The sequence below is a fragment of the Falco biarmicus genome, chromosome 5 (assembly GCF_023638135.1).
Source record: "Falco biarmicus isolate bFalBia1 chromosome 5, bFalBia1.pri, whole genome shotgun sequence".
NCBI classification, from domain to species: domain Eukaryota; kingdom Metazoa; phylum Chordata; class Aves; order Falconiformes; family Falconidae; genus Falco; species Falco biarmicus.
This window is the reverse complement of record NC_079292.1, coordinates 12284050-12310349: the sequence shown is the minus strand read 5'-3', so window position 1 is coordinate 12310349 and position 26300 is coordinate 12284050. Positions and strand designations below refer to the sequence as shown.

Sequence of the window (26300 nt, the reverse complement as noted above, 5' to 3'; positions counted from 1 at the left end):
AAAGCTCAGCTGTAGACAATGAAGCCCACAGAAATGGAGGTTTCTGGGTTTCTACTCAGAAATGGCTTGGAATTTTGCCTCATCTACCTTGTTAGTTAACAGTTCTTACAGATTACAAGTCATATACCAGAAAGCAGTTTATGCAAAGCACTTGTGAAAATAACAGTGCTATCCATACTATGTGTTTGATTCTTCAATGGTGGTGGACAGTTGCACCTGAAAGATGGCAGCCTCAGTCATTCCTCTTTTAGGAAACAGATTTTACCGTTTCAGATACCCTCTGCAGGAACAGATACACTAGGAATGAAGGTTGTAAGTTTCACTGTTTGCATTGAATTTCCCTTGTTTGCTTATTGTGGATTCTTCATTTTAAACTGAATTCATTTTTCGTATTTATGAATCCATTTAGTTGAATACATTGATCTAAAAATATTTGTTTGCTGAGAAGATATGAGCATAAGCAGCAATGAACCGTTGCATGGACTGCCCGTAAAATATGTGACCATGCACACAGCCATAATGCAAATGGAGAATAAATGTGTCAACGCCAGGTTATATATAAGATCATTCATTTATCCACCTCCGTATTCCCATGAGTCCTATGGTCTGGTCATTTAAGCTGTAGCTTAAAGCTGGTTTCTACGCACAAAAAACTACCATTGCTAATTGACACATGATGTTAATGTCATCAGAGGGAGAATAACGGATGCAAGTTAAATCTGCATTCCTTGAAAATGTTTCAAAAATCAGATCTAAATGAGAAAGTGCTGATGACTGAAATATATCTCAGGGAAGGGAGTCTTCTTCATTAAACTGTTCTTTGAGAGACAAAACTTGTTTCTCATCCATTAAATCAGATGTGGTTTTCCTTGTACTATAAAGCATTTCTTGTGATCATCACATTTTCATACCTGTCACAAAATAATTGAACCTACATCCTACAGTATGGATTGGGTGAGTCTGGGAATATGGCCCTCCCAGGACCAGTGATAAGATATCCAATTGTGTCAGATTTATTTCCAGAATTTTTCTGCAAACTTATACTCCCAAAATACTATTTATCTAAAAATTTAAAATTCTTAATGATCTGCAAAAGTTACCATTTCTGTATATTTGCAGTATACCTAATGAATCTTTCAATGAAAAGCAATTTCGCTTTCTAAATATTTATCTATTTCCCCAAATGGGCAGAGCAATTGGAACAGAGTATGGGCTAACCCAGCCTCGAGTCTGAATTTCATCACTAGAAAGTATTTTGACCAATACAAGTTCAAAGTAAAATCCTTGTGAACATGGATTTGGTATGATCTGTTCAATAACTGTCTGAACACCCTTATATTGTAAGGAAGGAATACATTCATAGCCATGAGGTGTCTGTTTTCATATGGTCTGAAAATAAGCTTTGCTCAGTGGAGCAGAGCTCTTTCATACCAGCTGAGAAAGCAACTAACTGAAATCTTATGATGAAACTTTTAGTCCTAACTCCTGTTTATGTAAAAAGCTGTAGTGGCTCTGGTGAGAAATCTTGAGTGTTGAATTTGATGACTGTCTCTTAAGATCTTATGGTGTTGAGAAAGATGATAACAAGAACCTTTATCTTTTCTTTAAGTGCAGTGCTTGCCACTCAAATGAAAGCGTTTGTCAGGTTATGGTAAAGATGTAAAGAGAATTAAAATTTGTAAGTAAAATGATTTGGTAAATGTTAGTCTGTAACTTCACAGAAAATAAATCTTCGGGTGCAAAGGAAGGTCTGTTCCTCTTAAGTTAGAGTCACAGAATCACAGAATGGTTGGGGTTGGAAGGGACCTCTGGAGATCATCTAGTCCAACCCCCCCCTGCTAAAGCAGATTCTCTAAAGCAGTTTGGACAGAACTGCATCCAGGTGCGTTTTGAATGTCTCCAGAGAAGGAGACTCCACAACCTCTCTGGGCAGCCTGTTCTAGTGCTCTGTCACCTTCAAAGCAAAGAAGTTTTTCCTCATATTCAGAAGGAACTTCCTGTGTTGCAGTTTGTGCCAGTTGCTCCTTGTCCTGTTGCTGGGCCCTGCTGAAAAGAGCCCGGCCCCATCCTCTTGACACTTGCCCTTAAGGCATTTGTAGACATTGATAAGATCACCTCTGTCTTCTTTTCTCCAGGCTAAACAGGCCCAACTCTCTCAGCTTTTCCTCATAAGAGGGATGCTCCAGAGCACCCACTTCATTCAGCAGCAGGCCCACAATTTCCCTAGTCATTCTTTGCCTACCAATGTACTTGAAGAAGCCTTTCCGGTTGACCTTGACGGCCCGCAGCAGATTTAATTCCAAATGGACCTTAGCTGTCCTTGTCATATCCCTGCATGTTCTGACAGCATTCCTATATTCCTCCCAAGTGGCCTGTCACTTTTTCTACATTCCATAAACTTCCTTCTTTGGTGCGAGTTTTGCCAGAATCTCCTTGATCATCCATGCAGGTCTCCTTCCCCCTTTGCTTGATTTCTTACTCATAGGGATGCACTGATCTTGAGCTTGGAGGAAGTGATGCCTGAATATTAGCCAGCTCTCTGGGACTGCCCTACCTCCCAGAGCCCTAACCCATGGGATTCCTCGAAGTAGGTCCTTGAATAGGCCAAATTTAGCTCTCCTGAGGTCTAAGGTTGCAATCCGACTTGTTGCCCTGCTTTCTCCATACAGGATCCTGAACTTCACTATCCATGGTCACTGCAGTCAAGGCTGCCCCCAACCTTTACATCCCCAACCAGTCATTCTTTGTTTGTTAGCAGAAGGTCCAGGAGCACATCTCGCCTTACTGGCTTTTACACCACTTTTATCAAAAAGTTATCATCAATGCTCTGCAGGAACCTCCTGGACCATGCATACCTGGCTGTGTTGTCTTTCCAGCAGACAGCAGGGTGGTTGAATTCCCCCATGAGAACCAGGGCCTGTGATCATGAGACTACCTCCAGTTGTCTGTAGAAGGCCTCATCAACCTCCTTTCCCTGATCAGGTGGCCTGTAGCAAACACCCACAACAGTGTCACCCATGTTGGCCTGCCCCTAAATCTTCACCTGTAATCTCTCCGCTTGTTCTTCATCCACACCTAGGCAGAGCTTGATACATTCCAGTTGCTCTCTCCTGTGAAGAGCAACTCCACCACCCCTCCTTGTTGGCCTGTCTTTCCTAAAAGGTATGTAGCCATCCATGACAGCATTCCAGTCATGCGAGCTATCCCGCCATGTCTGTGTAATTGCAGTGGCATCATGGGCCCTGTGACCACTCATGGATCTCTAATTCTTCCTGTTTATTCCCCATGCTGTGTGCGTTGGTGTACAGGCAATTCAGAGAGGTAACCGACCATGCAGGTCTGGATTAGAGCTTAATGCTGTACGGGTCTGAGGAGCTCAAGGATGCGTTCTTCATCTTGTGTTCAGGGAAACCATGCCCATCTTTACACCTCTGGGTAGGTATGAGCCAGCCTCCCTCTCCGTCTGCTAGGGTGGGAAGGGGAGCAGGCGCACAGTACCCTTGCTGTTGCTGCTCAGCACGACACAGTATCTGGCCTGCCCTGACCATTCAACAGGCTTATATTGCAACCTTTGTGGCATTTTTTTAAGTCCCCAGTGTTTACTTTCAATATGAGGCCTAAAAGATGACCTGTCATAATATTATTCCATCTAAGTGACTTTACTTTCTGGGAAGTTTCTCAAAAAACAATTTTTTACTGTGACTGAAAAATGACTTGGAGTGAAAACTATATACTGTACATCCTGAGATGACAGAGAAATGAGTTCATGTACTCTCTTTCTTTAAAGCAAACGTGCTGTCATTTGTGCACAGTCAATGTTCAAATAGCTGAGTGGCTACTTAAAGGGGTTTTATTTTTGTAACTACAATATCAACTGAGTTCATCGTAACTGGGTTGGATTCTTCATGTTCAACCTTTCCCAGATGAAACCTTTATTAACACTTGTCAGTTTGGAGGCCTGGCAGTCCAGTCAGTGACCTTTATTCTACTGGTGTCTTAGGCAGGGTTTATCACTCTGACAGAACCTAATTAAAACAGAAAAAAATAATCAGTGAGTGATGTCAGTGAGAAATGGAGAACCAGAGTAAGAACTTTTACTGGACACGGTACATCTGTAACTATCTAAAGCTCTTCCCTTTTCACTGGTGGAGGGAATGTTATTCTGCCAGCCATTATTCATTCTCAATGAGTGGGGATAATCTTTCTTAATCCCTTGGAGGGGTTTCTTTGCAGTATGTTCATTCTGAACTTTAAATCACTATTTACATAGGTCCAGATTCTGTCATGCTTTTTCCTGCCAAATAGTAGCTTCCATTGTTAAAAATGCAATAGTGAGTAGGGACAAGAATGAAGAGAAGTAGGCTCTATGGTAGATCTTTAACTGATAAGTTGTACTGTGAATTTTCACCTGCAGTCATTTTTCTTCATGGGCAATGACTTAATTTTTTTGTTTTATTTTCAAATCCTTACACTTACCTAAATGAACACCAAAACCTGTGTTCCATGTTTTATGGAAAAAAGGAGAGGGAGAAAAGACTGCAAATTGTCCAGTTTTGTTGATGTCCTTTTTCACAGGTTTAGCTCTACCATTGAAACTAAGAGCTTTATGACCATCCCCATGCCACTAGCATCAACAGTTCAGTGAGCTGTTTCTGCTGCTGTCTCAATGATCATGATTCTCACCAGAAATTTATATAATCCATTAAATAAAACACTGCCGTCCTTGCCTTTGATATTTTAATAATCCGCAAACTGCAGCAAAGTCAATACTGTCCAGATAGCCAAATTTAGACAGACCCATCCCTTAAGGTCAGAATAGTTCTTACATTAGCTTATGCCAGACCATTAGCACAACGGAAAAATTCTTTGCACTTTGCATCTCTGTTTACCTGTTGAGGTCTCTTCCTTAACAGAGTGAAGAAGCTCTAGTGCATTACCTGTTTCTCATATTCTAAAGTTCTTGGTGAATTTCCACACCTCTTGTTTCCATCTTGGCTTATTTTTGTTTATGTTACCTGTTTGTGAGTTTAAGATTTGCCAGTTCTCATCAATTTATCTCTTTGTATCCTCAAAGGTAGGTTTATTAAGTGACAGTTTTCAGGTCCAGCTTATTATTTTCAAATCAGCAAGGCTGACTTTGAATCGTTTTCTTTACTTGGCTTGTTACAGTATTTCTGTTCTCATAAACCATCTCAGAGAGATTGTAAATGATAGCGTTCCCCTGCAAGTTCATGAAGAAAGCAGTAATATCAGCTATCCTGCTTCTATGTTGTGTGGGGCCTTCTTGTGCTGAATGTACATCCTATAGGCAGTTAAGGTTATAACAACCATAAAGAGGACACAGGGAAGCAGGAGTCTTTCAACACTTCTATTCTTTAGAGAATCACTCTGACAATAAAAAATATTATTTAATCAATTCTGCAGCAAAACCCCATAGATGCTTCTAGTAAGTGTGGCTTCAAAAAGGAGATGCAATAGAGTATCAGCCTCAGTCATTTGAATCTATGCAGGCACTGACACTGAGGATGTCTAAGAACAAATCTCTGATATCTCTCAAAGGGTTACTTTGTAAAGAAAGGCACTTACATGTAAAAGGATTACATTATTTTAACTACACATTTCATTTAGTTTGTCATAGAAGACACATTCTATAGTTATAGTGTTAGATTTGTACAAACATTACTTTTCCTGTTGTTGCTGTCTTTTTTTTTTTCATATTGGCCACAATTGTAATTGTGTTCTAAAGTACCCACAATTAGAAACCTTAATATCACATTCTTGATAATACAGTTGCATATATGTGAGCTTCTCTTATTTGATTTTATTCTGATTTTTTTCAATGTATTTTCTGTTTTTTCCACTAATACACCAGAGACATGCTAGATTATTTACTACTGTTATACAGGAGCTACATTGTTGGAAGATTTTTTTTCCAGTAGAATAAGATAACTCTTCTTCACTTGAAGAAGCCTGTTAATTGAAGGAGAGTTATGTATTCAGGCAGCTGTGTTCTTGGATTTGACTAATTACATCCTATGCCAAGCATGTCTTGTCAAGAGCTCAGAAATTTCTGAGATAATAGTGAGTTCTGGAGAGAGCCAAGAACAAGGAGAACTGGGGGGGTTTAACGTGGTTATTTCAATGTATTTTGAACAAAAACCTCTTTTTCATGTTAATAATCTAACCATTTTATATGTTATTGATTTTAGTTGATGAAGGAGTTTCCTCTGCTCAGCATGTTCAACATCCATGAAAACCTGCTAGAGGCTTTATTGGAACTGCAAGCATATGCAGATGTTCAGGCAGTCTTAGCAAAGTATGACGGTAAGTTCATATATATTTATGTTTTCTCTATCTGGTAGACACAGAAGCAATGTTTCTAAGTCAAACTCCTAAAATTTAGAAAACACTTTAATTATGGTGGTTGGCATGAGCTTCATAGATGCCTTTACACAGTCCTTAATCCAAAGATTAAATATTGTGCATCTTTTCTGCCAACCCATGCTTAATTAGTTGTACAGGGTAATGGAATTCGCCAGCAGCTCTTCAGTGCTTTCTTTGCTTTCTGTAATGTTTAAAGAATGACCATTTAGGTTCTGCAGACTTTTTATTGCATGCTATGCAAGCCTTGTCTGAAGAAAGTATTATCAGCTCCCTTGTGGACTTTTCTATGAATGTTGACTTAGTAGCATGTAGGTGCTTTACAAACATTAATTGATTTAACTGCACAGCAGTCTAGTGAGTAGCAGACTTCATGTCTTATGTGGAAAACTTGGAAAGCCCAGAAGATTAGATGCACTTTTTGCATTAATTTTCAATAAGCATTGTTTTACGCACCATTACGTCACTTTTTATGTTCAAATCACAGCTCCTTCTGACTTCAGCTCTAGCTCTTTGAACTTGAATTCAAGACACCAGGATCTCAAACAGAGAAAGGCTAGAGTAAGAAACGCCAACTGGCATACTTTGTTTAGTTTAAGTTAGATGTGTATTCCGTGTATTGTGTAGAAACTTTGTGACAGAAACAGAAATACAATCTGGTTCTCTTGAGCAGTGTTGATCAGCCTGCACAGTGCCACTCTTCATCCTCTTCCTGCAGTCCCTGACTTACTCATTATCCACATTCCAAGTTCTTCAACAAGTGAATCAGAAATATTATAGCCATCAGTTTCCTGTTGTGTTACTGCACAGTCCTCATTCATCTTCAGAAAAGACTCACTCTGTGCACTAGAGTATGGTAAGGGAATTGATGAAAGGAATAAAAATAATGAGCTTATAACACGCATGAATCAAATAGCTGAATGAAGTGAAACTGGTACCCTTAATTTTCATGTTTCTTAAGTCCTTCTCTAGGCTGATCTTGTAGCCTTTAAAGTGTTTTTAATTACTAGCTCTTAACAGCCTTTCTGGTATTCACTGAACAAGAGATTTTAAGGTTTGTCACTTCCAAAGTTTTTGACAAGGTAGGTGAGGTACTGTTGTATAAATGGCTACCAGTATGGGCTGTGGAGCCTATATCCACAGTGCTTTGGCCTCTTTCTCTTTGAATCTTTGAAGGAATTAGTGTCCTTTCCAGACTGCCCTTAGTTGGTCTTCTGCCCCATTTGTTTACTGAATTGTGGTGTTCTCTTTTGCATGGTCGGTTTCAGCTTTCGGTTGCTCCCAGTTCCTACCAGATGTTCTGTGTTCAGCCAGTACTGCTCATTCCCAATTCCATTCTTCTGCCTCTCCTAACCTTCTCTTCCTATCTAATTTAATCTTCCTACCTATCCCAATCTTCTCTTCAGGGCAGTGAGTTGTCACGATACATCTCCTCACCCGCTTTTCAACTCCTGTCTTACCAGACATCTTTTCCCTGTACCCTTTTCTCTGTGGCTTCTGGTTCCTCATTTGATATTCTCTGCTGCATTGCCTTGGTGCCAAAAAGCAGAACAGTAAGAGCTCACGCAGACAGAGCCTTCTTACTGTCAGCCCAGTACCTGGCCCCGTATCATCACATGGAACAGTGGCAAGGGGACGATGCGTAAGTTTATTGGAGCACTGAGATGTGTGTACTTGATGAGCAAAGAATCTTTGGAGTGTATAGCTGAAAAAATTGCAGAAGCTTCCACTGAATATGTGCTAACTGCTTTCTTCTAACATCTTACAACTTAGAAAGTTAAGATAAATTTTAATGAGGCTAGTAATAGACCATTGGCTTGATACTAACATGATCATCCTGCCAAATTTCAGACCCATGCAGTAGACTATGACAGAGCTGAGGTTATCTAATGAAAGCTAAATATGCAGATGATTACAGCCGACATTAGTGGTAGTCACTGCTACCAGTCCAGCCTGGAATGTTTTCAAGTCTTTATGGAGTCAAATCATTCTAAGCAGAGATCAAAATGTCACCCAGGCCCTGAGTACTGCCATCCAGTAGCAGTAATGACTCTGGGAGAGATCTTGGTTGTGCTTAGTCTGGCTGAAGAAATCTGCAGTTAAACTGGTAAAATCAGAGTCTTTTCTTGTAGCTTCTTGTGTAGTACCTGTGACATAGGTGTAGTTCCCCATGGACCTTTTTTTGGCACGTTAAGAAGCAAATAAATAGAAAAATGCCCGTTTTCATGCCTCAGGCACCACAGGATCTTGGCACCTTCTGGTCTGTAATGTAGTTATGAGATAATAGTCCTGGGAGATAGCAGAACTGTGACAGAACAGAAAATTAAGCCATACCCTCCCAAATCTCAGATTAAACTCCTGTGCCAGCTCTGCTTTTGCATACTAAAGCACTGATCCCAAGTTTTAAATGATACCATGGTGGCACTTTGTGTCATGGAAGTTGATAAAACTTGAAGGTAAGTTTTGTTTTGTTTTGTTTTGTTTTGTTTCGTTTTGTTTTCGCAGAAGTACCTGGTAGTCAAAACTGAGGTCATAAATGTAACAAATGAGGCTTTTCAAAATAAAACTCTTCATACTTTGTCTGTTTGAACCCGTGCAGTTTCAACTCCTGCTTTGCCATATATGAACAAAGGTGTGTATACACTAGGTATACACAAGGACTCCGCAATCACAGGCTTAACCAGTGTAACTCTTAAAGTTCATGAGTCTCAGAAGGCCCATCTCAGGGAGTCTCAGCTCATTTTAGAACTCATCAGCTTCATGTGTTGTAAGATTTATTGGAATATAAAACAATGAACTCATTTATACTTTCCTATCTGCAGTTTCTGTTGGTCCCACTCCACTGCCTTTTTTTGACTAGGACCAAACCTGATTTATTGTATTTTGATAACATATGAACAAATTATTTCCTTGAGCAGTTTGCTCCCACCCTGGGCTAAATAGTTGGATCACATTATGCAAAACCTCAGCCTCTGCAGGCAGACACACTGCTTTACCAAAAGCCATGTGTTAAACTGTGTTTATATTATGTACCTGGCAACAGAGCTGATGTCTATACTCATTATTCATGGAAAAAGAGCCTCATTAGTGGGACAGCATGCACTGTTGCTGAGCTACATCATTATGGTTTCAGAGTTCAGTGTCTGTCAATAGAGTGCAGATGACCTAAATACTGATGAATTCTGAAAATATTTTTGGCTCCGATTTAACACATATTCATGTTATTTACAGCAGAAATAGTTATGGCTGCTAAAGAAACTATTCTTGATGGAATAAGCTTCTGGTATTCATAGTAGATAAAGTTTCTCTGCGCTTCTTTCCTTGCTTTTTAAATGAATTGTTTTCTAGTGGAGTAGGTCCGCTTTGTTGCAATGCTTAGAGCAAATGATTTACTAACTTTGCTGGGCAGCCAGTTGCTTTAATTGTTATTATCTGGTAACCTGGGCATTGTGTGAAAATGCAGACCTTTCTGGCAATTGAAAGCGGGATTTAGAAAGATTGGATGTCTATGTATTTAGTCATAGTGTTGCAATGGTTCCTCCCTAAACCTATCCTTGCTTTCCTTTTTTTAAATGACAGTGTTTTCCCATAAGACTACAAACCTTCTGGTTTGCAGGAGGAACACCTTAGATTCCCTTTTCACTTAACCCCTTGCAAAGAAAGAGAAAGACTATGTCACCATGTATACGGAGTCCCAAATTCAGAGTTCACTTGAGATAATTCAGACCAAAGGTTACATAGAAAGTAAGTTATTTTAAAATACAAAAAGTATCCTTCTGCTCTAGGCTATGGCACTTTATTTAGTAACAGCTTACTTCGAAGAAACCTACTTTAAATTAATGTCAAATCAAAATGCAGGCCCTTGAAGAAACACTTTAGAATCAGAGCCTTCTTTGTCTTGAAATACTTCCAACTTTGTGAAATCCAACAATTAATGTAGAGAAATTCATTCTCTAAAATGTAGCGTATTCAGGGCTACTCTCTTTTCTCCAGTCCCCCTCTGTCCAATTTCTTCTTGCCCTTACAGATGTACAAAATGGGTAAATTCTGTTTACATTGAACTTAAAGACATCCCTTTTGCAGAGTTGCAGACTGATGAACCAACTACACGGAGCCTTCTGTTATATTAGCTATGGTCTCTAGGATTTTTGGATATGTGTATACATTTGAGATCACACCTCCACTCCATCAGTTTCTTTACTTGCCATGGTTATGTTTGCTATTTTTGAGAAGGTGTTCTACCTGGTGGAGCTAACTGGGTAGATGTTCTAAGTGCAAGAAAGGGTTTTCTTCTGAGTTAAAGGTGTAGCACATGGCAGTATGGAAGCAGCCACTGCCTTATGCACACTGTTCTATAATCCTTTTGTTTCTTTGAAAGAGAGACCTTAAAGTTCCTTTTAGTTAAGATCATACCAAAACCTAGTCTGCCTTCTCCAGGAGATGCAAATCACGTAAGACCTCCAGTTTGTTAACAGTATTGAGAGAATAGTTTGTCTTTTTTTTCTTGATATCTTTTTCAGCTTCTGCTTCTAAGAACCAGTTTCTTTCCTCCATGTCAAAATGACTTGTCACTTCAGTTAGGTCTCTGCATCAGTTCTGTGTCTTCTTCATACCATCTGGTCTCTTTTTTTGCCATATGATTCTGGGGAGGGGGGTTGTTTCTCCTGTTTGTGAACAAGCACAAAAACTCTAAACTAGTTATGCTAATCTTGCTCTTTCTCATCTCCTGTAGGAGAAATTATTCCTTCCCCTCTATGTGCATTTAAGATTGAACTTGGTCAAATCAAAGGGGCTGACACCTGCCTGGTCACTGAGATACGCATCTCAGCAAGAGTTGCATATGAATTGTTTACAGTCAGCAGTGACCCTCAAAATCTTTCTGTATCTGAACAGTTTAGGTTTGAGTTGTGATCATGGCAAAATAAACGTTGTTTGTGCTGAAACGTTTTTCCCATCCTATCAGGGGACCAAAATCCAGGCCTTAATATACACAGTGGCTATGTGTTTGTGTTTGATTGAGGTGTTTCCCACCACTGAGGAGGAATGTCAAAAGTACAGAGAATCGGAACTGCTTTATTTTGCAAGCACAAAGTAAGCGTTAGATCATTGTGTTCATAGATTTGCTCCTTCCAGCATGTTTTCTACCGTGTTTTATGGAAAAATGCAATGACTGTTCTCATGGGAGATAACACTACAGGATATTAGATCTTTTTGACAAAGTGTTTTTCCCCTGATATTCAGTTCATACTTCAGTTTATTGAATTCCACCCCGTTACTCTTGCTTTTAACCATTTGTATCAGCTTAATTCACTTTCTTCCTTAATGTTTCTGTCTTTATAGACGACTGTGTCTCTCTTCTGTCATCACTGATCCAACCTGCACATATTTATTTGCTAGAGCACTTTCGATCTTTCCCATAAGCAGTGCTTCCTACCACTTCTGCAAGAACTGACAGTTGTGCCTCCAGGTGCAGAGAACTGGGGGAGTTCTGTACTGACAGGGCAAGTGTTGGCCGATCACTAGAGCCTACAGACAGGCTGAAGGAGAGACAAATCAGAGAGGGGGTTCACCCCCAAGCCATAGCCTAATATATGTCCTGTATTCCACCATTTTTTTGTTTTACCTCTTCTCATAACTCCTTCCAGATTGTTGATGTACTTTGAGTTACGTATTTGGAAATACGTGAATGATTCCAGCAGCTTAATGTAGTCTCTTTCCAGTGCTATATGAAGAAGAACTAGCAGTTTGACTGTAAGGATACTACTGCCCAAATTACGGCCCCCAATCTACAGCTTATTTCAGCAAATATATAAGGCCTATTAATGTTGATAAGGCTATTCACCTATCTGAAGTTAAGCCCATAGAAATCCATATTGTTGGTTTGGGAATAACATACACTTTGGGGTCAAAATAGGGTATAATTTCTGATCAGTGACATAGATTTTGCATTTATTAACAACTAAAGCAATTGCAACATGCCTATCTCACCACTTTTGGGGCCTTTGGATAACTTGGGTAGGGGGTGTTGTACCAGTCCATATCCAGATTCATCATTTCTTGGTTTAGTTGCTATTGTATAAGAACAATAGATCCCATGACCTATTTAGATCATATATGGCATATTGTGGATATCTTGAATGAGAGAAGTAGTGATATTATCATTGCAAGTCTCTATCCATGGCACCTTTCCATTAGTTCACTCTCACAGGCAACTGCTTAAGAAGGAAATGACCGGTAAGAATTCACTTTCCCAACCTTCCCTGTAGCTGACTGGGGCTAATGGAAAGAAAATGGTCATAAATCAAGTCTAGACTATTTTGTATTCTGCTTTAAGATACGAGCAATAAGGAAGAAGGGGAGCCTTTTTTAGACTGACCCATCCATTCTTATTAGGCAAAAATGTCCTGATGGATTTGACAACAGAATAGCAGTCACATCTTTCAGCACATTGTGGGAGCTCCATAAGTAATCACAGGAGGGTGGGAAACAGTACATGTAAAGATATTTTGCCAGATGGCTCACAGAACTGGACGTAGTCATTTATGAAAAACTTCACTTTGGTTCCTGACAGAGGATTTATCTTCTAGGGCTAGTTTAGACTTGATTCTCTTGCTAAATTCAAGTTGTAATCAGATATAACTTTTATGCTTTTGTCTAAAATACAAGGGTCCAGTTTTGGAGCTGAAGCCTAAATTATATGAGAACCAAATACTTGCAGTCTAATATGAAGCAAACAAAAAGTAAAACACTTTTGGAGGGAAACAGCACGGACCTAATGGAGGGCTATCTCCACAGCAACATAAACATGAACGTTTGTATGTATTTCTTCCACTGCCAAGGGACTGTAGGTATTATCCTCAAATATTTGCTGCTTGCTTATTAGGAGCACAGTACTGGAAGAGGCCTCCTGGGTGAGTCAGGTCCCCCTGCTGCTGAGTTCACTGCAGGATATTACACCTTCCATGAGCCGAGCAAGCTCCATCCTAGAGCAAGCTCATCCTGGTTGGTTTGTCCCATTATTCTACCTGAAAATCTGCCTCAAAAATCCACTTCTCAGAAACTTTCTTTTAATCTCCAGCTTAAATTTAATTCTGAACTGTTTATTCTTGTGCCAGTGTTATCCTTTAACTAAGCAGCCCTTCTTTCCTGTGTTCCTTGTGGGTATGCGTAGGGAACAGTTCTATCTTCACTTAGACTTCATTTCACTTGGATTTTTACAAAAACAATCCGATCTTCCTGTTTACTTTTGTTGTTCTTGACCGTAGGTGATCAGATTTGAACACAACATTCCTTGAGAAATCCCATTGCTTCTGCAAGAATGACTCAGGTGGTGTACTGAGCCTTACCTCAGCTCACCGTATTTCCCTTCCTTAGAGATACCAGCAGTTCATTGTGGATTATCCTGCCGTCTGTATACACACGTGTCCAGCTCAAGGAGCTGTTTTGTGATACGGTGTTTTGTTCTAGTGTATTTAACACTGTATCAAGCGCAGTTCCTACTTACCGTATGATATCTTAATCCCTTTGCCAAGAATTGTAATAATCCTCACAGTTCGGTCCATGCAAGGTCCACAACATTCTCCATTCAAGTATCAATGACCTGATGCAGAAACTAACCTTTATACTTGTGATTAGAGGGCTTTTGTGTGTTGAGTGGTCTCACTGTTTCACTTCATGGATCGTGTATTAACAGCTGAATTCACATTTTCTTGCTGTCATTCTGACTTTTGCTGGCATATCTGCTTTCTTTGATGAAATTGAGCAAGCAGCTTTCATTGGCATAGCAGCTGTTTTTCCTCTGCTGCATGAGTTATATACTCCAGGCCTCTTGATTCCTCCTAGTTTTCAGCTCCTTCAGACAGATAGAAAAGTGAAGTGGTGCTCTTACTGCATTATGAGAAGAAGTCTGGGCAAACTTTCTCTTCTTGGTCCTTTTTTTACATGTGGAGTTTGCATTTTGTCTGGGAAAATGTATTTCCAGGGACTTCTAGGTAGACCTTTTGTTCTGTGTCATTCATGCAAAATTTTGTAAAGGTCAGATCCTGAACCAACATTACTAGGTTTTTGGCTGATGCAGAGGAAAATATTTCCTGTGAGGTAATGGTGGCTTGATGGCCCAGAGAAACGCTTGCAGGTAAGAGGAAAATAATGTATTATCTTGACCCATTGAAAACCTTATAAATGACAGCACATTGCTGGGTTTCTTGGTGTTTGTTTTTTTCTTTTGCATTCCTGTGTGTTTCACTCCATTTATTATTTAATGAGTGAGTTTTACACTGAATGACAGAGACCAGTATCTTCTGGAAAAGGTCATTTCTGTTTACTGGAAATAACTTTTAACTCCTGATGTTAAGGAAAGCCTGGTATAAGCAGGGTTATTGAAGGCACTCATAAATATTTTCTCCTCTTCTCATTGAAGATGTGCTCACATCTGTGTCTGTCGATAGCTTCTATTAGTGGGGTAATTAACATGTCTGTCACCCAGACTGCTTTGCGTGCTGTTGATTTTAATTACTTTAGCCACTACAATTACATACTCCAGTGAAATTATAGTTGGAATATATTACAAGGGAGCCTCCAACAAGATCTCTACATCTCATGCTTGAAGTGCAAGTGCATACAAAGACAATAGAGAGGATTTAACAGGTAGCATTTTCAAAGTGCCTCAGTCATTTCTGGCCATGTTTTCTGTCTAACAGAACAATGTTCTACTTGTTTGTTAATAAATGAAGGATGGTGGTTGCTGAGATATGCCTTGCTTGTCCTCTTTAACTCCTTTTTGGAGCCCTGTGTTGCAAGGCACTGGGGTTCAGTAAATCGCAAGTTTCTCTTAACGCTGAAGTTACCAAGCTGTATGATCATTTCATCTTCCAAATCAACTTTAATGACAAACTGAGGGATAGATAATTTCTCAGAACAATGGTCAGATTAGATGCTCTTCACTTCTACAGTGGGCCTGCTCCAGTGCCTTGTGTTTACTGTGCTGTGTATTTGCTATTTACAATAGGAACCTATAACTGCAGTGTGCAGAAGGGTTTGCAGAATCCAGCCTTTTTTTTCCCTGTTTTTCCTTTCATTTAGCTTTATCTCTAACTTTTTAATGCTGCAATATTTCAGTCACTATATAATCGGTATCTGCTTAGTAGATTACTAGTGTGAGAGTCAATTCTTTGTAAAAGTGGAAACAAAGCTGTAACTCAAGTCTGTTACACAGCATTTGTCTCTACCTTTTGGATGCTTTTGTGCTAATCTGCTGGTAGAGAACAGGTATAAATTAAATTGAACTAATGGGTTAAGTCAGGTTTATGGCTCCTGTGTGTCTCTGGAACATCATAAAATGGCCAGAGACTGTCTGGTGAATATTTTGGTCCAAGATTTCCTTAAGAGGCAAACCACTTTATTTTAATGTTGATCTTTAACTGCAATAAATCTAATGGTTGTTTGCTTGCAAGTCAAATCCTTCTTACTTAAATAGCTGTCTTAACTTGTATAGCTGCCACATAGTCATATTAGACAACTGCTCCTGAGTGAAAACAAAAAGCGTGAATAAGATAGCCCTCAGCTACTACTTAGATGTTTTGTGAACTATGGAAAAATTAATGTATTCTGGGTTACCTACACATTTGCATATGAAGTAATGAATTCTTTCATTATGTCTCTGTCATGTCATTCTTTGAATTAGTTCTCTAGTGAACCCTGTTGCTGCTTAAATAGCAGTTCCAGTGGTCATCAACACAGGTTTTAAAGCCTGTATATTGGGTGGAAATTTTAAAATCCATGTGACATGGGAGTACAAGTCCCAAGATCAGAAAGTATTCTGAATTCACATAATAATTTTGGGTATGCCATGATACTCCAAAGTATCAATCAAACACTTTTCTTTCTGCAGACTTTTAAATTTTCAGATGTTTAATTTTTTCTTTCTTTTCAACAGATATAAGCTTACCAAAATCAGCAACAATATGTTACACAGCTGCATTGCTCAAAGCCAGAGCTGTCTCTGACAAGTAAGTGCATAAGAACCACTGTCCAGCAAAATTCCTGATTTAACTCGAGATTTCTCTTAGCTGAGCCCACACCCTAACAATCCGCTGGGTTAGCAGGAGAATTCAGTCCTGCAGTAAATTCATAAAATTACTTTATATATGAGAAAAAATTGCAGTGATCAAACATTGCACTTCAAATATTACAGAAGAAGAAATGAAGACAAATAGCGTAAATTCAATTCTCGTTTAGTTTTATGTATACTGTCCGGGTGAGCTTTGGCTTCCTAGATAGTATAATGAAGATGGAAGTAAAAGGTGTTGTGTGGCTGAACCTCTTCAACTTTGTGTAAACCTGACAACAGAAAGGTAATAAATAAATGTGAGTGGACTCGTAGCAATGTCATTTTACAATGCTGCCAGAAGACTGCTCATCTACTTAAATAGTGGCAGGTGGATTTAGCGTTACTATGTTAGGGATTCTGAGAGGTAGATGATGTTCATATTTTTAGAGACACAAGTATCTGCTCATTCCTGTTACGGTTTTCTCTTGGGTCTCCACCTTCCAAGGTGCTGAGCACATCTACTTGATGCCTGTGGACTTGAGAGCACTGGCCAGCTCTGAAAGGGTGCTCAGCTCCTTGGGAAATGGAGCTCAAAAATCCCAATTCTGAGCTCAGATGCCTTCACACAAATCCCAGGCAGAGCTGTGTCTGTGCACCTGAGAGTCAAATGCCTCCCTAAAGTTGGAAAGCAAGTAGAGTGGAAAGCCATTTTCTTGATTGACATCCTGACAGTTTTTGCTTTTAAAGTGTATGTACACATCAAGATCTAAGTAATTTTCTTTCATTCTTTTTATCCTGTAGATCGCCAGTACCTACTGCAACATCTTTCCTCCCTACACAGCGACTCCAGCTTGGGAGGGCAGGGCTAAGGTTGTCACAGCTTTCCCTGTGGTGTCTGCCTGCCAAGTACAGCTCTGGAGTTAGCCGTGGGGTGTGAGGTGAGAAAGAGATTGCATGGTCTGGTTTTTCATTCACTGGGGCAGATGGTTTGCCCACAGTTTGGGCATGCTACCCTCAATGGTGCTGCGGCCAGTAGACCACCCGCTACTGCTGCTGCATCGTGCTTCCATCCCAACCTGACCCAGGGGCATTGGGTTGGGAACCTCCCTAAAACCTCCCCAACCCTGTTTTTAATAGAAACCCTCCAACAACAATTTGGCATTGTTGGGGTTTTTTGCTTTTCTTTTTTCTGCAAGTTCAGCCTTGAATATGCCCCTTAGCAAGGTACCTAGAGCAAATTTAGATTAGTGACAGAGAAAGGACTGTTTGAACTGACTTTCTGCCATGATTAGATGCAAACATGCTTTCCACTTCTGCTGGGATTTTCATTGGCCTTGATGTAATAGATCACTCAGAGTTTCCACTTGCTATGGAAGTTTGGAGAGCATAGGAAATTGACTCAGTTTGGTTACATGGGCCCATGTTCTAGATTCCTTTTCTGGCTTTTTCGTAATTGCATTTCTGAGCTAATGTGTTTGTTTCTTTGCTTTTGTAGATTTTCTCCAGAGGCTGCCTCAAGGCGAGGGCTGAGTACTGCAGAGATGAATGCAGTAGAAGCTATTCACAGAGCAGTAGAATTTAATCCACACGTGCCAAAAGTGAGTATGGAGAAAGCATTGTTGTAGCTTTAACGCTGCTGAGGACCTAACTCCTGATTTCTGTGTTAGATTAGCAAGTGATGTTGTGGGAAGGGAAACAAACAACGGGAAGGGAAAGAAGTTGATAGTATGCACAGGTTTTTTGTTTGATCTTTCACATTTAGTGTCTCCTGCTCTGGACTGTGCAACTTGAAATTTTAGCTGAAGTGAGTCATCTATGTGAGCAACAATTACATGATGGATTGTGGTAGTAGACACCACTAAATGCTACACTCCAGGACAGAACCATATAAAAACACAGATTATTATTTACGAAATATCCATTAAAAATATTCTAGTTCAAAATAGCATGGTTTATTTGTTTTGATGATTACATGTAAGAATATATTTTTGGTATGCTATACAAAGAAACATGTTTGGAGTTCATGGTGTACTTCATAAAAGTTGCATTAGTAATTCTTTACGCAGCACCCTGTCATTAAGTTTTGAGAATGCAAAGCTCAGAGATGAGGAATTGCTGAGAACTACAAAGTAAGAAAAGGGATTTATGTTCTAATTCCCTAATCACCTCTCTAGATATGTATCTCAGCAGTAAGAATCTTGCCCAGGGGCTACTAAAAGCTAATGTATTTTATTATTTCATCACCTGATACTCAGTATTGCAGTCTGTAAGTTCATTGTAAAGGCAAATTAGAGGCAGATGCTTTTTGGCCCTTGGAGATCTGCCTCTGAAACTCACCCCACAAACCTGTGGACCAAGTAAGCAGCCTTAACTGCAGAGTGGAAGACTGGTGTGTGTTAATGTAGGGAGCCTATTCATCAGGTACAGCTGAATACCAAGTCTGGTCAAGATAAACCCAAACCCCCTGCCATATGTACACATGGATTGCAGAAAGTTACTTCTCATGCGTGTCAGGAATTAAGTATTTTCTCTTTGAGCTCTGTCTGTTATGCCAACCACTAAATAGCATGGTTTAGATACCTGAAAGTTAGGCTGTTTGTTTAATAAAATCATCTAGACTTCCTCTACAGGCAGTGGAAAGAAGGAACTATCTTAGACATCTCTAGACAGACTTTCCCTCCGAGGTGCCTGTTTCTACATTGACTATGAAAGGAGCAACAATTTTCCAGTAAAAGCCTGATTTTTAGACAACAAGATTTAGGTGAGATAAGTCCCTTTGTATTATTAGCTGATCTTCTGTTTTTGTGCCAAGCTATAAAATTAAAACATTAAATGAGGTTTGGTTCCAGGACTGCTTCTGTGGAACTCGGTTTACTTTCTTCCATCCCGGTGGTTCTTGCACCAACACAACCTTTGATATTTCTCTTCTGCCTGGGTGCCTGTTTAACTCTCTGTTCCAGTTCTGTTGTGGGTGAACCTTCCTGAATGTTTTACTGAAGCCCAGTTAGAGTATTCTGTCCTTGCTATCTAAAAAATGAGATACCTTTCCAAGCAAAGATACCAGTTTAGCCTGTCATGAGCAATCCTTGAGAGCCTGTTCCATTTTCCTCACTTACCTCCATGTTTTTGATAATTCTTTCCATTAAATCTTTTTTAACGGTTTGCATACTAATGTTTTCATATTAACACGTATTGTTTCCATCCTCTTTAAATGAATGGTATTGCATTTACTTCTCTCATCACTGGATCACTTGATTCTGAGTGGGGATCTTTTTGCTTTATGTCAGTCATGCTAGTCTGGCCATTTCTGGGACTGGTTCTTTCACTGTTCAGGGACAGAGATCATGGGCAGTGGCCTCCACTTCTGTACATGCTCCTCGTGTCCATCCTGCTGTTGTCTTCATGCTCTGCACTGCCACGAAACTGAGGCTAAGTCTTCATTTACTACTTTTTTGCTTGTACTACTTCTGTTTATACTTAAGAGTGTGCTCTTCATTGGTTTGACTGCCTTGGAAAAAATCTTCCTTACTCTTAAGTTGTGGCCATTCCTCCATAACCTCTGTGCTTCCAGACCTCCAAGATCCTGCTTTTCTTGTAGATCAGTACTTTTATTCATCACTTTTGATCTCCTTCTGACTAGCCAGCTTCTGTTCAATACAAGGCTGAATCTCCTTTCTGACCATTATCCCCATGTATGAAATGCAGATTGTGTGTTAGTTTCGGTCCTTTTGATTTAAAGAAATTCCAGTCCTCTTTCTCACTTAAGTTCCTGAGCTTTTCAGTCAGTTCACATTGTTAATTGATTCCCTCAGTTTTTCAAAGTCCGTCATTTTGAAATTGACAACTTTTGTGAAACATACAAATTATGAAGATAGCAAGGTAGTAACAGGAGCACACCCTAGGGTTTTTGTAGTTCATATTTTAACATTAAAACAGTGTAGCCTAATACAGATTAATGTGCAGCACTACTAATTTCACATTCTTTCTGCTGTTAGGTAAAGGATATTAAGGTGGCAAAAATATATTTTTGGCTATAATTTTATGCACAGTATGGGTATTACACCTCATTTCCATTCAGTTAACGATTGAAGTCATATCCAATTTGTTCCTAATGAAATGGAGAGAAGTTTTAGCGAGCAGCATCACAAGAAATCTAACAGTGCCACAAAAATAATACGAATAAGTCTTCAAAGTTTCTTTAGGATTTAAACACTAATAAGTCTCTTGTTCAGACTGAGGAAGAAATAAATTACAAAGGTGACGAGGATTTAAAGCATTTGCAAAGTTCCCAGCAGAAGCCTTGAAAGCAGGCAACTGCACTATTAAAGAGAAATAAATGGTTCAATATGTTTCTGGTTTATCTTAAAAAGAGATTTTACCATTTGCAGTGCAAATCATTAAAATTTAGAATTACCATGTAAAAAGATTATTACTGGATATGCATTTTCTAGACATTTAACTGGAAATAGCAAATTTTTGTTAATGAGATTCTGAGACAAAGGGAATGCAAGGAACACACTCTGCACACACTGAGAGATGCTGCTTGATCTGCATTTAGCAATAAAGGGAGACTGGGTCTCCCATTGTGACCTATTACAGATTTGTGTAAAACTACCATGGGATTCTTACCATGGTGCTGATTTTTCCCTTGGAGATTATGGCCAGATTGCAGTCTAGTGTTCCATAGTGATGTTGCAGAGGTCAGATATACTTCTTACGCTTCCTTTTAAATGTAATCCAAAGATATTGGAACTGCTTAAGAAGAAACAGTGTAAAAGTCCCAGATTCCCACTTTACAGAGGTGAGAAACCCTGCAAAAACACCTGCCTTCCATATAGAAACTCCTGCATATGCATGCTTCTGGGTTAATTCTCAGAAAGTCAGTCATGAAGATGTTGGCACCCACTTCCATTGGTTCTAGATGACTATGCATCACATTATTTTTGTGTCTGCACAAAAATGCCTTTCGCAGAGATCTAATATGGTTGACAGTCTTTCTTCAGGCAGCCTTCCAGCAAATAACCTTCTTTTGATGCAGGTCGCTTCTTCCGTTTTTGAGTACATTTCAATGACAGTTTAATTCCCAGAGGTCAATCCGTTAACTCTTAGTCATAGGTGATAAATTCTCATTTTGGAATACACTGGTGTCAAGATGTGACATAAGAAGGTACTAAAATTTGGTTTCAGTGAAAAAAGGCAATACAGAGTTCAATACAGCCTGCCAGATCTCTCCAGCAAGCTGGGCAGCCGACCTGGCTGTGCTGTTTCTGGAAGCTGAGCTGTGCAGGGTAAGGCCAGCTCGGGTGTGTAAACACTGATCTTCTTGACTGTAGCAAAAATGCGACCGCTGTCATACTGATCAAGACTGCTGAAGACATCTTACCTGTAAAAAAGTTTCTGTTCATGAAAGTGGCTTAATTTTTTTAAGCTATACTGTGTGACTGATAAAAGATATGTCTATCTACAGTTTGTCTTGTTTATGTTACAGAAGCAACTCAGCTACACCAAATTGCAGCTTTATATTTTGGCAGAGATTTCTGATATAAAAAGCACTTCACCAGGCAAAGTGTTCTTAGGGTTCTTTTTTAGTGGAAGAAAAACATAACCAGTAAAAGATTGAAGTCAGCGGTACAGCAGGAAAGAGAACAAAGCAAGGAGCTGTGAATTACGCTATGAGAAGCATCACAACAAATTGTATCACTTGTTTGCGAAGATTTGTCTGCACTTTTTTCAACATCTTTGTCTTAAATGAGATTCTGTGGACTAGTATCCTTTTGTTTTAGTGTAGCGCCATGCACTGTGGAGTTTTGGTCCCAAGGAAGTGTGCTGACACTGTTGGGGTATCACTGAAATTCCAGAGGGTTTTGTATGGAGAGTAATGCATCCTATGTCATGGAGAGTACATAATTTGTGGAGTGGCTGGGAAAAAAAGTATGTGCATACACACAAATACACACACAAGGCTTCATCAATATTATTTAGATGTGTTTTGAGCTTCCCCACTTACACGTAATGCAACTATCCCAAGCTAACGCTGATAAAGTACTACAGCTATTTCTGGGACATTCTTCAGTTGTGGAATACCCTTTCTGAACTGGTTTGCAAGGCTCTTTCCCTGCATTCAAACTCCTTCTGAAAAGTCCCCTCTCTTTTCTGTGATCTAAGAGACACAAGCTATTCAGGAAAGTCAAAGGGAAGAGAAAACAGACGGTGGTCCGTATACCTGATTGTTAAAAGTGAGTCAGAAGTGTGCTCTGCATACAGTTGTATGGGTTTGCTCTGTAAGCCAGGAGCTGAGTTGATTTAAAGAGTACTTGCTGAAGTGTTCTGCATTTGAATCAGACAAATATTTCTATTACTTTAAAACATGCCAGTTTTGTTTGTAAACATATTAAAAGGATGTAACAAACAATTGACTTAAACACTTTTAAAGATTTATCTGTTCTCCATTTCATCCCTTCTCATTTCTTTCTTACTTAGTTTGTTGGGGTTTTTTTTTAATAAGAACTGTGTCTGTATGCTTGTGTGGTTTCTAGTAAGTTGTAGTTGCTAATAGAAACAAATAATGTAAACAAATTCAAATACCAGATGGGAAATTAATCTATTCCACACACCCAATGATATTAGAGAGAAACTATTCCAGACCTGTTTAGGAGAGTTTTCAACTGTTCAGTGAGACAGTGATTTGGTTTTGTATCTCCAGCAAAAGGGCCAAAGTTCTTAATTGCCATCAATTCAATGAGAACTTGTAAGGTGACCTACAAGTGGCTTCTCTGGGCATGTAGGAACCAGTATTTTGGAACTGCTTTAAGCTTGTGCTGTTCATCCCACTGGGAGGAGGAGAGTTCTTGTCCAAACAATGTTAAATTCTCATATTCTGGCCTGGAGGGATGCTGTCACAGGTGCAGGAGTTGACTGTTGCCTGTTTGCAGCCTGAGCTGTAATTTCAGAGGTAAATTGCACAACTGAGGAAAAAGAAGGAAATCTGCCTGAGATAGGTCGATTTATTTTATAAAAGAGCACTGAAATAGGTCATTAATGTGGAATGTTAAAAGCTGTCCCAGCAGAGGAGAATTAGTAGCCAGAGTGCTGTCAATATTATGAAATAAATAATGTATATTCAATCAATTCATGTAAGAGAAATATAAACTCCGTGTTGCACTTCATGTGTACAAGGTCCATTGTCATCCTCCAAATGCTCGTTAAAAGGCATATAACCATATATGTACAGGATGACTATAGCTGAGCAATATCCATCACAATGTCATGTAACCAGCCCAGAAGCTCTGTGGAAGCACATGAAAAATACTTTTACCCTTGTTGTAACTCCTAAAATACAGGTTTTAGACAGGAAAAAGTTTGGGGTGAGAGAAGAGAGAGACCAGAAAAAGAAAAAAAGACAACCAAAAAAATCCAAGCCCAAACAGTGCAGTAAAGAAGGGCTGATTGAGCCATCTGTTGATGACAGAAATAATTGTGCAGCTTCAGTATTCGCTTATGACTTGGTTTAAGACTAGGACATCCTAGCTGAAATTTTCTAGACTATCTTTTCTGAGCTGATTCCTTTTTTTTAAAGCAACATGATAACCTCAGATGGTGGTGACATGCTATTTCCTGTTCCAGTTAAACTTCTTCATTCATCATCAGAAAACAAATGCAGTTGGAGATGTGCTGGGCTTGCCACCTCCGTTTCCTTCAGGATGACTAGCTCTTTGCTGAGTTTCTTATTTATCCTGTTATTCGACTCTTCCTCTGAACTAGAACCACGCTTGGGCTCAGAGCCCTGGTAGGGAGCCCTGTCGGGATGACAGAGGGTTCCCAAAAGGTAGCAGAGTTTAATTACTTAAATTGTAAAGGTCACGGTTGAATCTGAGGTGTCAGTGTATCAGGAGTTACGGTTAATAGGCAGTCTGTCAAAAGGTGTAGGTTCTTCTCTTGGGAAGCCAGGTGGAGTTCATGCTAGCGTGAATTTTAGCGTTGTGGTAGGTTCTTGTGTCCATTAATCCTATAACAACAAGGGCTGTGCTCTGGACTGGAAATGCTGAGGTATAAATAGTCAGATTCCCACACTGAAGTCTTTGGTGGCTGGAGAGAAGACTGTACCTGTCTAGTATAGTATCTTTAATTAAGTGCAATAGCAGCCTCTTGGAAACTACAATCTGATGTGTTTGGCTGATTTTCCCAAGAGCTGGAGATACTTGTTGCGTGCAGCCGTCCATCAGGACTGTGATTCACACGTTACGTAGGCAGCATGAGGACTGCAGGTTACTGAATGGTCTTTGAAGAAAGGGTTTTTTCATTTAATTGAATTTCCCTGGAATTTGTCTGCTTGTCCAATCCAAAATATTTCAGGAGCACTGTGATGATTTCATGACAACCTGCTAGAAACCCTGTAGATTGCTGGGACTCAGTCCTGCCTGTCAAGTATCTGGGTGCCAGTACCTGCAGTTACCGTGGAAAGGGGCTGCCCTTGGCCGTGCTGTCTCAAAGTAGACCCTGAGCCCTGTCAGCAAACCAGGGAATCTGAATGCCCTCTGGGCTTTTGAAGTCTCCTTGAAAATACAGAAGTTCTTGAATAGATAGGATATTCTAGGACATCAAGGCCATCGTGATTTTCATGGATAGTCATATCTCTCCTTTGATAATAATGAAGCCCTACCTGCAGCTAGGTACCTTTCTGGTACCCGTTACTCCTATTCAGAGAAGTTAGATGGAGGCCTTCCAAGTGCACTCTCACAAAGCAAGCTTGCCATTTCTTTGATTAGTTCTCTTCTGTACTTGTAGAATTTGATCTTTTAAATTTCTGAAAGTGCCTGACGAGAACTGCACAGTGTTCCAGAGGAGGTCTCTCCGGGGCTGCGTACAATCAGCATTCCTGCTGGAAATGCCTCCAGAATAAATTCATTGACAGCTTGTATGCCTGGAAGGTATGGCTGACCTTTGTGCACAGAACAAAAACTATTACGAGGCCCAAGTGAGACTTGAACCATCCATCAGCTTTGTGTTTGGATCTTCTTGATTATCACCAAACCAGATTTTGTACTTTTTGTTTGGGAAAGGAGCTGTGACAGAGTAATGAGGGAGGAGCGTTTCACATCGTTGATCTGAGGAACTTTTAAAATAAGTTTTTCATTCTGAAACTGAGAAAAATGCAGGCTGAAAAGCCAACACAAATGAGTGAGGACAAGAATGATTTGCAAGTGTCAAGATATATCCTTACATCTGCTATTTCCACTTGATTTGTTTTTAATCACTGGTAACAAGCAATACATAAGAATCAATATAACCTGTTTTCATCTCAACGCTCCTAGAAATAGGACATTCTTTCCTAGTTTTCCTTTTCCTATAAATAATGACAGGGCTTTGGGTTTGGGATTTTTTTTTGTTCCTTTAATTGAAATATTCAAATATTGAGAACTTGCTTTATCGTTTACTTTTTAAAAAAACACTGAAATAAGACGTGTATTCTAAATTAATAAAACAGAAACCTGCAGCTTTTGCAGCTGTATTCCATTCTGCTGAACAGGTATAACGTATGTTTTTAAAAGGGTGGCACATTCATTAGGGCAGTGAATTAAGAATGTTTGCTGTATTTCTGTACGCCTGGCAGCTCCATCCCTCTTGTCAGCTCTTTATTCTGTTCTCTCTGTCACTCTTAATCCCCCATCCTGCCTACTAAATTGCAGCTTCTTCCATTAATCCACCTGCTCTGCAGCTCTCAGATTTTTCTGAAAGGCTTTAGAGAAAATCCAAGTATCACATTTACTACTCCCACTGCTAATTCAGTTTCTCCTCCTTTAATACTGTTACCTGCATCAGAAACACACATGATTTCTCTTTTCTCTTCGAAGTATTTTTTTTTTCCAGGTTT

General features: G+C 39.6%; 1 protein-coding gene across 7 annotated transcripts in view; it reads left to right on the top strand.

Moving 5' to 3' along the window:
- ST7 (suppression of tumorigenicity 7) overlaps positions 1-26300 on the top strand; it is a 151742-nt gene that overhangs the window by 109217 nt on the left and 16225 nt on the right. For all 7 annotated transcript variants that reach the window (XM_056340896.1, XM_056340894.1, XM_056340889.1 and 4 more), the window contains 3 exons: positions 6210-6324; positions 16316-16388; positions 17925-18027. In XM_056340896.1, the coding sequence (XP_056196871.1) occupies positions 6210-6324; positions 16316-16388; positions 17925-18027 (291 nt within the window). The remainder of the gene's footprint in view (positions 1-6209; positions 6325-16315; positions 16389-17924; positions 18028-26300) is intronic.